We start from the raw sequence: 14580 nt of genomic DNA, 5'->3' as shown, positions 1-14580 counted from the left end.
AATTATTTCATACTGCTTGAGCGTGTGTAAAGCATTTGTTCCTATACATTCATGTACATTTTAGTATAGCAAAATTCCCAGGTTTTCCTTGAAATCCTGGTTGGGGAATTCCAGATGTCCTGCTTATAGTATTCCCTCTTGATTCCGGGATTCTTATAAACAGGAATTCTGTAAAACCTCGACATTTTTTTTTTAAGTTTCCGAAGGTTTTGCAACCTTTATAAATTCACCTGTTCTGTGTCCGGTGCTGTATCTGCCTCCGAACACGCTGTGTCCTGCAGGCATGGAGAAAGGTGCTCCTGTACTTGTCCTGAATACCTGACTCTTGATGAGCGGATGGGGGAACAGAGAGGTGGTCACGTACCAGTCGTCATTCACCATGCATACTGGAATCCCATTTAGACCTATCGAAGAAAAAGAAAGGCGGAGACTGTGTCACAAATGGCACCCTATTCCCTATTAACCCTGGTCAGAAGAAGTGCACTACGTAGGGAATAGGGTGCCTTGGTCCAATGCGGTCTCTCACCTTGCATGTGTGTGACTCTGTGTGGGTGAGGGTTGTGTCTCTCACCTTGGATGTGTGTGACTGTGTGGGTGAGGGTTGTGTCTCTCACCTTGCATGTGTGTGACTCTGTGTGGGTGAGGGTTGTGTCTCTCACCTTGCATGTGTGTGACTCTGTGTGGGTGAGGGTTGTGTCTGGAGAAGAAGGAGTGGTGACTCAACGCTCCAAAGCGTGGACTGCCCCTAGTGGCCGCGTTGGAGACGTCAGCCGTGCGCGGGATAACGTGATCGTCATGATGACCCGTGTTCCTGTCAGATAGTTTCTTTTCACCACAGGGATCTGGGCTGTTAAAGACCGACATGATGATCTGTGAGAGAAATATCACAGGGTTTATTGTGGATATGAAGGGTTGATATGGCTCTCCGTTTAGTCGAGCGTGGTGCTTGCACATGGCAGGATTGTGGGTTCGATTCCCGGGTTCACCTGCTTTGGATCAAAGCGATTGCTAAATGGTACTATTAGAGACAGATCAATTACCATTGAAAGGTAACATTTAAATCCCAAACTATACCAAGCCTTGTTGTGCACATACTGTATATAAATAATATCATGTTGTCATGGAAACTTGAGAAGTCACGTGGACTTCGTAACAGTCTTGTGCAGGCAAATTTAGTGCTGATGTATTTTTTTTAAATGTTTTTTATTAAAAACTATTTTAATAAATAAAATGTAAACTTATCCTACCTCAGAATGTMCACATTAGCCTCTCCTCAGTCTTCAGACTCTGATTTAGTGTCCAATGTTTCCCACGTTGCTAGGAGACTCAGCTCTCAACGTGAAAAAGAAAAGCATTTGGTTAACAATGGGGACTGTAACTTCCACCCTGGGCATTAATCCCTGAGGAAATCCCTGTATATTCTGATGCCGTCAACAGAGGCCACATTCCAAATGGCACGCCATTACCTACACCGAGTGGACAAAACATTAAGAACACCTGCTCTTTCCATSACACAGACTGACCAGGTGAATCCAGGTGAAAGATATGATCCCTTATTGATGTTACTTGTTAAATCCACTTCAATCAGTGTAGATGAAAGGGGAGGAGACGGGTTAAAGAAGGATTTATAAGCCTTGAGACAATTGAAACGTGCATTGTGTATGTGTGTCATTCAGAGGGTGAATGGGMAAGACAAAATGTTGAAGTTCCTTTGAACGGGGTTTGGTAGTAGGAGCCAGACACATCAGTTTGTGTCAAGACCTGCAAAGCTGCTGGGTTTTTCACCATCAACAGTTTCCTTTGTGTATCAGRAATGGTCCACCACCCGAAGGACATCCAGCCAACTGGACACAACTGTGGGAAGTACTGCCCCAACGATTGAGACTGTTCCGAGGGCAAAAGGGGGTCAACTCAATATTAGGAAGGTGTTCTTTAAGCTGGACATCAAGAGAAAGATGAAAGACATTACAGTCTATCCTGGATAGGACCCACTCTGAGATATTACAGTGTATCCTGGATAGGTCCCACTCTAAGACATTACAGTGTATCCTGGATAGGACCCACTATAAGACATTACAGTCTATCCTGGATAGGACCCACTCTAAGACATTACAGTGTATCCTGGATAGGTCCCACTCTAAGACATTACAGTGTATCCTGTTCTTACGTTTTGCTCTACGACACACAAGCGTCACGGGAATCGTCTGAAGTCGTTACAGGCAATATGCCTACTTCTGTCTGTAACGTCCGAACAGTTTGGGCTACTCACTCATATGACCCATCCATGGAGAGTTAAGTCTCTCGCGAACACGTACATGTTGGTTGTGTTGCTCTAGGACGCCCACAAGCCTCACAAGACTCATCTGAAGAGAGCCCGCTACCAACATTTTTTATGGAAATACAAAATGGAAGTAGTTTAGTGCCCCCAAAAAATGGGCAAAACAATAAATCCTGACCTTTCTTATATCTCTAAGATATAAACAAACGTCCTTTTGATTTTTTTTTGACAATCTGTTTATCCATATTTGAATCTGTTATTCAGTGCATTTCTATTGGCTAATAGCAGTAAGGTCAAATTCAAATGAGGATTCAGGAGGTCATGAAAATAGACCAGATGAAGCCGAGGTAGATGAAGGATCTGGGGGTGGACTGTAGGGTTTGGGGTCTCAGGTAGACATCATCGTCAGGCTGCTGTGGTGATGAGTCGCCTGAAATTAAAGGACCTCAGCGTTACTCTGGACCCTGAACTCTCTTTTGAAAAACATAAAGAATATTTCAAAGGGCAGCTTTTTTACATCTTAGTAACATTGCAAAATTCAGAAACTTTTTTGTCCAAAACTTATGCAGAAAAGCTAATCCATGCTTTTGTCTCTTCTAGATTAGACTACTACAATGCTCTACTCTCTGTCTGGGGGTATCGTCCCCCGACCTCCCCCTGTCTCAGCCTCCAGATTCTAGTTTAAAGATTCAAGTTTTAATGTCACATGCCCACAAAACCCCACAATGCAGAAGTCAATATCAATGTAATACTAGACAAAAACAAACAAGAAATAAGAATAATAAATATGAATAACACAATAAGTAAGTAAGCAAGCATACTGTATACAGGGCATTCAGGAATTATTCAGACCCATTTACTTTTTCCACATTTTGTTACTTCACGGCTGGCCGTGCACCGGGGCCAGATCTTCCGGGAAGTCATCGAACGAAGTCTCTCGGACATTTGGTTTCCGTTTTATAAAATTTTCAAATGTTGGTCATTTTTCCGCTGTCCCGGTAAATTCCACCAGATGGCGAATGGAATCTTATTGCAAATGCACAAAACATCACCAATCACGACATGGCCATTTCTCCTAAACGGAAAAGACTTCGAAGACGAAACTTGGTGAGCATAGGTTTGGACTAATGGGCTGTTAGCCCCGAAACAAGATGGCATCGAGGCCTCAAAGYTTTTTGAGTTAAGGCCATTTTTCTGGGATTAAAGGTCAAAAACGAAAATAGAGAGCTAATTTGACCGCTTCAAGTCAAAGTACATGAACCTACGGTGTCAGGAAAAAAAGAACCAGCCATTTATCTATCGTAATTGAAGCGAAATCGTACAATGTATAATTGGTGATGCTCAAAGAAATGCGCTTTTTTCCGAAAAAGTTACAGATCCAGTTGCAGCGTGTTCAGACAAATGTTTTTTAAGTGGGTTTCGGAGCTCTGCGAGATTTCTGAGATTTTCTGTGATTTTCTGAAATAACACACACTCATTCAACCCTCTGTAAATAAGACAGTTCTTAACATAAAGACTTAAAACTCAAAATTCTGTAAGAGCCTACCCCAATGAGGATATGTGTTCACTTTCCTGTGTCAACCAGAAGTGCCTTAAATTAGGGTCATAGGGGCTGATTCTAAGTGTTAAAAAGGTCAGTAGTGTATTTGAGGTTTACAAAAAGGCTTCTAAAGTTTGTAATTTCCACTTAAAAATGTCAGACTTGATATGCCCTAACTAAAATGTGAAATCATTTTAATTCACACAATAATTCACATTTCCTGTTGCTGCAGGATTATTTTCCCTGCTATGAGAAACTGGTCAAATTAAGATCCCGCATCTGTACAAAGTTGTCTATCTCTCCCTGTTGAATTTGGTACTGTTTTAAGTAGTGTTAAGTAGTGTGCAAAGTGCATGTGTGCCAAGTCCTTGTCTATTGATATTTCCAAGTGGTAAAGACAGTGTGTGACCGACATAGCTGCCTGTTTCCTGTATAGTGCACTACTTCTGAGGGTACTAGGGTGCCATTTCAGACACACTTACGGCTTGCTTTTTTTTAAATCAGTAGCTGTTACCACAGCTATCTTTTAGTTTGTGTCACCAAATCACCAACATTAGAGTGATTGGGATGCAAGAGCTTGTGTGTGTGTGTGCACGTTTTACTATACATTACTTGTGAGAACCAGAAGTCCTCACAAGAATATTAAACCACTTTTTTTTGAGAAGTGAGGACATTTTTCCAGTCCTCACTTGTAAAAAGGCTATTTTAGGGTTAGAATTAGGGGTTAGGGTTTAGGGTTTAGGAAGACATCTAGCATGGATCATCCATCAGTCACTACTATTGAAGTCGTCAGTCTGGTTTTTAACCAACGCAGTATTGGAGCTGAAATTGACACATTTGTTTTCAAGTTCACTTTATGACAAGAGTGCTGTTGAGTATGCAACTGTATCATTTAAGAAAAGCTATTGTAAATATCATTGTGAATATTTTTGTATCATCTTAATAATTCTTTGTCCTTTTTAAAGTCCAACAGATCGGCAACACATCCTCCCAAACAAACCCAACATTGACAGAGTCTGCGTGACCAAATGACACCCTATTCCCTATATAGTGCACTATGTTTGACCAGGGCCCATAGGGAAACCCATAGGGCTCTTGTCAAAAGTAGTGCACTACAAAGGGAATACGGTGTCATTTGGGACGCCCCCTGTGACAGTGTCTTCTCTCTCCTCTCATAGGTGAACCAATCCAACCGTCTCATTGTCAGCTCTATACGCTGCAGATCTCTGTGTGTTGTGGTTCATCCACTTTAACTAACAGCAGCGCACCCAGTTAGAATCCACTGTGTCCCAAATAGAACCCTTTTCCCTGTGTAGTGGATCCACTGTGTTCCAAATAGAACCCTTTTCCCTGTGTAGTGGAATCCACTGTGTCCCTAAGACAGGTCCTTCTGTCATAGGCTGTGTCCAAATGAACCTTTTCCCTGTGTAGTGAATCCACTGTGTCCCTAGACAGGTCCTTCTGTCATAGGCTGTGTCCAAATGGAACCCTTTTCCCTGTGTAGTGAATCCACTGTGTCCCTAGACAGTCCTTCTGTCATAGGCTGTGTCCCAAATAGAACCTTTTCCCCTGTGTAGTGAATCCACTGTGTCCCTAGACAGGTCCTTCTGTCATAGGCTTTGTCCCAAATGKAACCCTTTCCCCTGTGTAGTGCAGTACTTTAAAACATGTTTTATAAAATATTTAACTAGGCAAGTCAGTTAAGAACACATTCGTATTTACAATGACGGCCTACCAAAAGGCAAAAGACTTTCTGCGGGGACGGGGATTCAAAATAAATAATAAATATAGGACAAAACATGACGACGAGACACCACAACACTACATAGAGACCTAAGACAACAACATAGCATGGTAGCAACACAACATGGCAACACAACATGGTAGCAACACAACATGGCAACACAACATGACAACAACATGGTAGCAACACAACATGATAACAACATGGTAGCAACACAACATGACAACAAGATGGTAGCAACACAACATGACAACAACATGGTAGCAACACAACATGACAACAACATGGTAGCAACACAACATGACAACAACATGGTAGCAACACAACATGGCAGCAGCACAAAGGGCAAGAAGGTAGAGACAACAATACATCACACAAAGCAGCCACAACTGTCAGTAAGAGTGTCCATGATTGAGTCTTTGAATGAAGAGATGGAGATTAAACTGTTCAGCTTGAGTGTTTTTTGCAGCTCGTTCCAGTCGCTAGCTTCTGACCAGGCTGTTTAGGTCTCTGGACAGAAGACAACACTATGTAGGGTGCCATCTGGGATGTAAGTTCTCTCTGTCTCCCAAGGTCTTCGTCCCTGGTAACGGTCAAGATAGTCACTGCCATTTCTAGATAAAGATTAAATTAAAATGACATTTCAAGTCTGATAAAGCAATATTCAACAACAAAAATATTTGGTGGTCAAAAGGTTGTAGAGTAATTCATATAGATGTCGTCTATTCGAGAACTAACATCGTGTTTTGTTGTTGTAAGAACGGACAACGATGATTTAAAAAGCTGTAGCTATCTGCTCTCTTTTAATGTTATTCTAGAACTATGTGCATATCATAATTGTTGCTAATTATTGTCAATATACAAGTGGTATTTTAAAGATTTATTACAGACAAGTCCTTCTTTGCCTGTCTGACAAAAGTGTGCAAAGCTGTCATCAAGGCAAAGGGTGGCTACTTTGAAGAATCAAAAATATATTTTGATTTGTTTAACACTTTTTTGGGGTTACTACATGATTCCATATGTGTTATTTCATAGTTTTGATGTCTTCACTATTATTCTACAATGTAGAAAATAGTACAAATAAAGAAAAAGCCTTGAATGAGTAGGTGTCCCCAAACCTTTGACTGGTACTGTACATTGACCTCTTGTGTAACTTAGGGGGACTGGGACAGCTATATTTGACCTACATGTTAATATCGAGCCTATGTGTACTAGTCTATCACCTGAGTATCTGAGGTGCTACAGATAAACAATATGAATAAAAATACCAGGRCGATGCTAGAGGGGAAAGGGTTAAAACCCAAACAGATTGTAGCAATCTATAGTTTGTATAAGTTTGTATATTATGCTCAAATAGAGAGAAAGAAATCAAAATGGTAGAATCTAAGGTGATTCATTCATAGAAAAACATTGGCCTATTGTCTCTGTGTGTACATTGTATGTACAATCAGTTCATATTMTAAGAACTGGTCAGAACAATAAAGGAACTAATTGTGATTTTTWGTCTTGTAGTTAGATGATGTGACAAGCTAATATTTATCTAATAAATATGTATTGAGATGATACCTGTATACCATTGTTTTCTTGTCATTGGTTATTTTTCTGGATTGTAAATATGCCTCAAATTGAGGCTCAGCCATACGATATACCATATAACTGAATAGTCAGAAGGACACGTTGTGTTAATTTGATTTTAAAAAACAGTAATGTATTGTAAATTATTTGTAAAAAAATGTACAGTAACCACATTTCCATCCACAGTTTTTATGGAAAGTAAACTTGGGAGTCACATGATGATATGGTGAGTGGTCCTCCCACTACGACTCGGGAAACCATGAAGTTTATTAGTCCAAGGCCAGCAGATAGTGGGTGATATTGAGTCGTTTCCATCTTTACCGTCCGAACGGTAAGTCATTAAATCTAGTTATGGAGAAAATCGATGCCTTTGCAGCCTGAATGGAGAATGTTATAGGTACTAACTGGTCCACGATGGATATGAGTGTATTGCCGGCTGCAWACAATGACTTCGAACGGTAAGATGAAACCATCAATATCAGATGAATWTCGCCATCTGCCGGCCTTTGGCCTAGCAGTTTATTMGGCTACAGATKAAATAAATGATGATGAACTTCACAKGGTGGTGAAAGTGCACGGTGATGAGCTTGATGCTCCTTTCCGATAAATATTGAGTCTTATTCTGGTGACATGATGATCCATGCTTTAGTGCCGTTTGACCATAAGGAACATTTCTGGGATCTTTTATTTCAGCTTATGAAACATGGGACCAACACTTTACATGTTGCAATTCTATTTCTGTTCAGTGATTATCCAAACAACATTGACCTCTTTACTGCATCTATCTATGCATAGAAACACGTCGTGGGGTCTAACGCCTAGATCACACCAACAGGGTTGAGCGCAAAATAGTACACAGCATCATCTGGATGTGTACAACAAAAGAGAAATATTCGCCTTATCAAATGTTATTGGTCACATACACATGGTTARCAGATGTAATTGCGAGTGTAGCGAAACGCTTGTGCATCGAGTTCCATTGGTGTCTCTCGAGCCGAACTGCGCATGTGCAGGCAGTCAAATCAAAAGGCACTCCATCAATATAAAGTTGTTTTTGACGGAAATGAAAAACGTGTCAGTTTGTGACTTTCACGAGGTTGGAGTAATAACATGTTCAACTACTGAAGATATTTGCTCGAATCGAGGTTGTGCCTTTAGAGTTCGAGAAAATTAACAACTAAAGGAATAATGTTTCACATCTCTCATTGCCTTCTCAAAGCCCGGCCTGATTTTCCCATTCTGTTTCTAAAGCGTTCCCGGAAGTCTCGCGATGTTGCGCCWCCGGGTTTAGAAACGGTTGATATTCTTCCGAGATCTTGGGAAGAACTTCCTCCTTGCAGTCACAGCGGCATATGTAACCAACTAACGTGGTATTTCACGGCATCTCAAGTCCATTTTATGTTTACACCCAGCCTTAAAATGCTACTTGCAGCTTTACCGAGTAGGGTCAAGCTCATTTCAGGACGTTCGTTGGCGTTTACCGCCGCTCGGTTGTATTCTGCTGGCCCTGCAGCCGCCAACCCGGTCGTCTACTTTGACATTGCTGCTGACAACCAGCCMGTCGGAAGAGTAACATTCGAGGTGAGTTCAGTTGTCTTGACTAAGAACTTAATCCGATGGTTTACGTAACACGGCTATTAAATGTTCATTTGTTTTGGCCTCGGCCTTTGAAATAACGAGTAGACATCGTATAATGCTCCAGTTGCAACTTGAAACCAACGTGAAGAACGCTCAGTTGGACCTAAATTACAGCACAACTAATTAGCATGTAGAACTAGGCCTACTGTACAAACTAGCTAACTACTAGTCTGATTTAATCCGCAATTATTTGGTGTATATGCAGCCTGAAACGGATGCCTGCAAAATCGTGTAAATTATTCCTCATGTCCACCAGATGCATCAAACTCTTTGTTTTCCGGCGGAAGTCATTGTCAAATGGAGCAGTCTGTAACGCTACGTTGGGGGTACCGCATGCGTTCAATATTTTCAACTCGWGTTGCTTTACWGTGTGGTGGTACAAAGGGAAGTACAAACTATAACTAACCAGCATTTAACTAGGGGAATGAAAAGCGAAGCATGTATGTCAAATACGGAAAATGCGGGCTAGACATTAAGCAAAACAAAACGTATAATATGCATCTGGTGAACATCAGAATTTAAACCCCAGAACGTATAACAAAATGACATTTAAACTTACTCAACCGGATTGTCTGTGCGATTTGTCCTTCAGTTGTTCGACATTTTAAACGAAATAAAGTATTGTTTACCAGACTTTGTAATCGGTATATGGTTCACTTGGGCACCATGAAGTTAGTTTCATATTGGATATGTATAGCTATTGAACCAAGCATGACGCTGGGAAAGTTGTGCACCGCATTATGGGACTCCCAGTCACGGCCGGATGTGATGCAGCCTGGCCGTGACAATTTAAAAAACGGACAATACCTTGTGTGTGAATTCAACAACAATAAAATGATCTTCAATTATTGTACTTTTATTTTATATATACACACACACACACACAGTGACTTCGGAAAGTATTCAGACCCCTCGACTTTCCACATGTTGATGTCTACATGAGGAAATTGATGAAATAAAACAATCTACACACCATACCCCATAATGACAAAAACATGTTTTGAGTCATTTTAGTAACTTTTCTTAAAACAGAAATACCTTATTTACATAAGTATTCAGACCCTTTGCTATGAGACTCTAAATTGAGCTCAGGTGCATCCTGTTTCCATTGATCATCCTTGAGATGTTTCTACAATTTGATTGGAGTCCACCTGTGGTAAATTCAATTGATTGGACATGATTTGGAAAGGCACACACCTGTCTATATAAGGTCCCACAGTTGACCGTGCATGTCAGAGCAAAAACCAAGCCATGAGGTTGAAGGAATTGTCAGTTGAGCGCCAAGACAGGATTATTTCGAGGCACAGATCTGGGGAAGGGTACGAAAACATTTAGGCAGCATTGAAGATCCCCAAGAACACAGTGGCCTCCATCATTCTTAAATGGAAGAAGTTTGGAACCACCAAAACTCTTCCTAGAGCTGGCCACTCGGCCAAACTGAGCAAACTGGGGACAAGGACCGTGGTCAGGGAGGTGACCAAGAACCTGATGGTCATTCTGACCAAGGTCTAGAGTTCCTCTGTGGAGATGGGAGAACCTTACAGAAGGACAACCATCTCTGCAGCACTCCACCAATCAGGCCTTTATGGTAGAGTGGCCAGATGGAAGTCACTCCTCAATAAAATACACATGACAGCCCACTTGGAGTTTGCCAAAAGACACCTAAAGACCATGAGAAACACGATTCTCTGCTCTGATGAAACCAATATGTTGTTTGTGTCGCTTTGCTTCATCTTGGCCAGGTCGCAGTTGTAAATGAGAACTTGTTCTCAACTAGCTTACCTGGTTAAATAAAATCAAAAATTAAGATTGAACTCTTTGGCCTGAATGCCAAGATTCACATCTGGGGGAAACCTGACACTATCCATATGGTGAAGCTTGGTGGTGGCAGCATCATGCTGTGGGGATGTTTTTCAGTGGCAGGGACTGGGAGACTAGTTAGGATCGAGGGAAAGAGGAACGGAGCAAAGTACAGAGAGATCCTTGATGAAACCTGCTCCAGACCTCAGACTGGGGCGAAGGTTCACCTTCCAACAGAACAACGAACCTAAGCAGAGACCTGAAAATAGCTGTGCAGCGACGCTCCCCATCCAACCTGACAGAGCTTGARAGGATCTGCAGAGAAGAATGGGAGAAACTCCCCAAATACAGGTGTACCAAGCTTGTACCATCATACCCAAGAAGACTTGAGGCTGTAATCGCTGCCAAAGGTACTTCAACAAAGTACTGAGTAAAGGGTCTGAATATTTATGTAAATGTAATATTTCTRTTTTTAATTTTTTTAAATATAAATTAGCAAACATTTCTAAACCAGTTTTTGCTTTGCCATTATGGGGTATTGTGTGTGTGTAGATTTGGGCTCCTGAGTGGCGCAGCGGTTCGAATCCAGGCTGAATCCCATCCGGCCGTGATTGGGAGTCCCATAGGGCGACGCACAATTGGCCCAGCGTCGTCCGGAGTAGGCCGTCATTGTAAATAAGAATTTGTTCTTAACTGACTTGCCTAGTTAAATAAAATAAATGAGGGGGGGAGGGAAACAATTTCATACATTTTAGAATAAGGCTGTAACGTAACAAAATGTGGAGGAAGTCAAGGGGTCTGAATACTTTCCGAAGGCACTGATTTGTTCTTCATCTTGATTCAGTCATTGTCATGGCATGCTTGCTTTACTAGCTATTACGGGCTGAACGGACTATCCAACCATGTACCTACCGGCTCTCTAGAAAGTTTACTTTCCTGTGGCTATTTTGCCTAAAATTTCAAGCAGCAGAAGGATAACTGGTAGTTTTTTAAAATATATATTAGTATTCAACATTCTGGCTTGTAAAGAACATTTTACGTGATTTTTGCCGGCATTAGTTTCAGGCTTTATATACCAATTAGTGTATTACAGCCTGATATATTCAGAATAGCTAGCTGCATGCAACTGACTGCCTCATAACGTATGCTATTTTTTATTTTGCAGCTGAATGCAGATGTTGTGCCCAAAACAGCAGGTAGGGGGAGAACAACTACTATTCCAGATTCAATAGTGTTTAATCAAATCAAACTTTATTGGTCACGTACACCATTTATCGCAGGTGCGGTGAAATGCTTATTAGGTGGTGGGCCGTAGTAGGCCATCTGTTTTTACTTTTAGAGACGATCGATCTCTGTCGACGRAGGAGCTGTTTTTTACATATTGTCAAAAAAGAATTCTGAACACATTTCCATTTGTTGCCAATGTCAATTATATATATTTTTTTAATAAATACTTTTATGTTCTCTAGCTGGACAGGCAAACTGTCTCCCAAGTGGCACAGCGGTCTAAGGCACTACATTTCAGTGCAAGAGGTGTCACTACAGTCCCTGGTTCGAAACCAGGTTGTATCACAACCGGCCATGATTGGGAGTCCCATATGGCGGCGCACAATTGGACCAGCGTCGACCGGGGTAGGCAGTAGCATTGTGCTGTGTGACACAACTGCACATTTTAGTGGCCTTTTGTCCCCAGCACAAGGTGTACCTGTGTAATGATCATGCTTTTTAATCAACTTTTTTGATATGCCACACTTGTCAGGTGGATGGATTATCTTGGCGAAGGAGAAATGCTCCCTAACAGGGATGTACAACATTTGAGAGAAATAAGCTTTTTGTGTTTATGGAACATTTCTGGTATCTTTAGTTTCAGCTCATAAGTATTCAGACCTTTTACTCATTACTTTGTTGAAGCACCTTTGGTAGCGATTACAGCATCGAGTCTTCTTGGGTATGATGCTACGGGCTTGGAACACCTGTATTTGGGGAGTTTCTCCCATTTATTTTCTGCAGATCCCCTCAAGGGGGGGGGGGAAATGTATTACATTTTAGAATAAGGCTGTAACGTAACAAAATGTGGGAAAAGTCAAGGAGTCTGAATACTTTCCGAATGCACTGTGTGTGTATAATCATGCCAAATCCTGATTCAACCATTTGAATTCATTGACAGTGAGAGCTAATGAAACACAAATTGACATTTACAGTAGCTGGCTAGTCTAATCTGKCACATTGGCTAGYTGACAAATTGAAATTTACAGTAGCTAGCTAGTCTAATCTGGCACATTGGCTAGTTGACAAATTGTCTAAATGCTCAACAGAGTTACCTCTTCATATGCTCAAGACAATTTGTAATGCCCGCTCCAAATTTCAAGTGCACTCAAACAGATATGCATCTTATTTCAGTCTGGGAGCTAGCTAGCTGTATCTGATCCTCTTCAGTCTGGGAGCTAGCTAGCTGTATCTGATCCTCTTCAGTCTGGGGGCTAGCTAGCTAGCTATATCTGATCCTCTTCAGTCTGGGAGCTAGCTAGCTAGCTGTATCTGATCCTCTTCAGTCTGGGAGCTAGCTAGCTAGCTAGCTAGCTATATCTGATCCTCTTCAGTCTGGGAGCTAGCTAGCTATATCTGATCCTCTTCAGTCTGGGAGCTAGCTAACATAATCAGACAGCAGGTACACGTTTTCACAAGAGGCTGTGTTTACATCGTAGATAGAAGCAGGTCATTGGCTGCCTTCATCACGAGGGGGTATGTACAGGAGTTTTGATTGGTTCCAAGTTTAGTAATTCGGCAAATTTGCCTGAGCGGCTGAGTGTTGAAATATACTTTTAATGAGAAAATGTGCAAGAGTTGAAGTTGCTAACAAAAAAATTGAAGTGTCATAAGAATGTTAAAAAAAACTATAAAAAAAAAAACTTTTATATACAAAAAGAAATCTGCTCCTCCCTCGACCGGGATCGATCAMCTTCAGTTTAATGCTTCACCGCCTATGTTTCTAGCTCCAACAGTGCAGTAATTTCTAACAAACAATACACTTATAATCCAAAGATAAACACAAGATATTAGGACCTATCTTAATGAGCAATGTCAGAGTCCAGAGTGTGTGTGTTTGTGTAATTCATACTTTGAATAAAACGTATTGTATTCGTACATCCTGTTGTTCATGTTGGTATGCTATTAGCCAGGGCTCTCCAACCCTGTTCCCGGAGAGCTACCTCCTGTAGGTTTTCACTCCCACCCTGTTCCCGGAGAGCTACCTCCTGTAGGTTTTCACTCCCACCCTGTTCCCGGAGAGCTACCTCCTGTTGGTTTTCACTCCCACCCTGTTCCCGGAGAGCTACCTCCTGTAGGTTTTCACTCCAACCTAGCAACCTCTAGCGCACCTGATTTCTAATAATTAGCTGGTTGATAAGCCGAATTAGGTTAGTTACAGACAGAGATACACACCATCCGAGGTTCTCTCTCCAACCTGTTCCAGGAGACACACATCCTGGAGGTTCTCTCTCAACCTGTTCCAGGAGACACTCATCCGGAGGTTTCTCTCTCAACCCTGTCCAGGAGAACCACCATCCTGGAGGTTTTCTCCAACCCTGTTCCAGGGAGACCACACACATCCTGGGTTCTCTCTCCAACCCTGTTTCAGGAGACACACCATCCCGGAGGTTCTCTCTCCAACCTGTTCCAGAAGACACACCATCCTGGAGTTCTCTCTAACCCTGTCCAGGAGACACACCATCCTGGAGGTTCTCTCTCCAACCCTGTTCCAGGGACACACCATCCTGGAGGTTTCTCTCTCAACCTGTTCCAGGAGACACACCCTCTGGAGGTTCTCTCTCCACCCTGTTCCAGGAGACACACCATCCTGGAGGTTCTCTCTCCAACCTGTTCCAGGAGACACACCATCCTGGAGGTTCTCTCTCCAACCCTGTTCCGAGGAGACAACCATCCTGGAGGTTCTCTCTCCAACCTGTTCAGGAGACACACTCCTGGAGGTTTCGTCTAACCCCAGTT

At 41.9% G+C, this 14580-nt stretch overlaps 2 protein-coding genes and 1 long non-coding RNA gene across 6 annotated transcripts in view; 1 reads left to right on the top strand and 2 right to left on the bottom strand.

Moving 5' to 3' along the window:
• Positions 1-9698, bottom strand: part of LOC112072577 (protein TBATA) — a 30622-nt gene extending 20924 nt beyond the window's left edge. Inside the window, exons 1-4 of the mRNA XM_070439849.1 lie at positions 9335-9698; positions 1248-2708; positions 660-870; positions 231-404 (exon numbers count right to left, since the gene is read on the bottom strand). Coding sequence (XP_070295950.1) covers positions 231-404; positions 660-864 — 379 coding nt within the window. The 5' untranslated portion in view covers positions 865-870; positions 1248-2708; positions 9335-9698. The remainder of the gene's footprint in view (positions 1-230; positions 405-659; positions 871-1247; positions 2709-9334) is intronic.
• ppifb (peptidylprolyl isomerase Fb) overlaps positions 8426-14580 on the top strand; it is a 10062-nt gene continuing 3907 nt past the window's right edge. For 2 of the 4 annotated variants that reach the window (XM_070439846.1, XM_024139968.2), the window contains exons 1-2: positions 8429-8718; positions 11741-11771. In XM_070439846.1, coding sequence (XP_070295947.1) covers positions 8536-8718; positions 11741-11771 — 214 coding nt within the window. In that variant the 5' untranslated portion in view covers positions 8429-8535. Of the gene's footprint in view, positions 8719-11740; positions 11772-12044; positions 12208-14580 lie in introns of all 4 variants that reach the window. The other 2 variants (XM_070439847.1, XM_070439848.1) reach the window with 2 other exon arrangements.
• On the bottom strand, positions 14038-14532 carry LOC139024872 (uncharacterized). The gene is made up of 3 exons (XR_011476247.1): positions 14409-14532; positions 14182-14245; positions 14038-14059 (listed from the first exon to the last, which is right to left on the bottom strand). It is a non-coding gene; the product is annotated as an uncharacterized lncRNA (long non-coding RNA).

Source organism: Salvelinus sp. IW2-2015, unplaced genomic scaffold, assembly GCF_002910315.2.
Source record: "Salvelinus sp. IW2-2015 unplaced genomic scaffold, ASM291031v2 Un_scaffold1965, whole genome shotgun sequence".
Taxonomy (NCBI): Eukaryota; Metazoa; Chordata; class Actinopteri; order Salmoniformes; family Salmonidae; genus Salvelinus; species Salvelinus sp. IW2-2015.
Note: the sequence above shows the minus strand (reverse complement) of the source record. Positions and strands in the feature narration are given on the sequence as shown.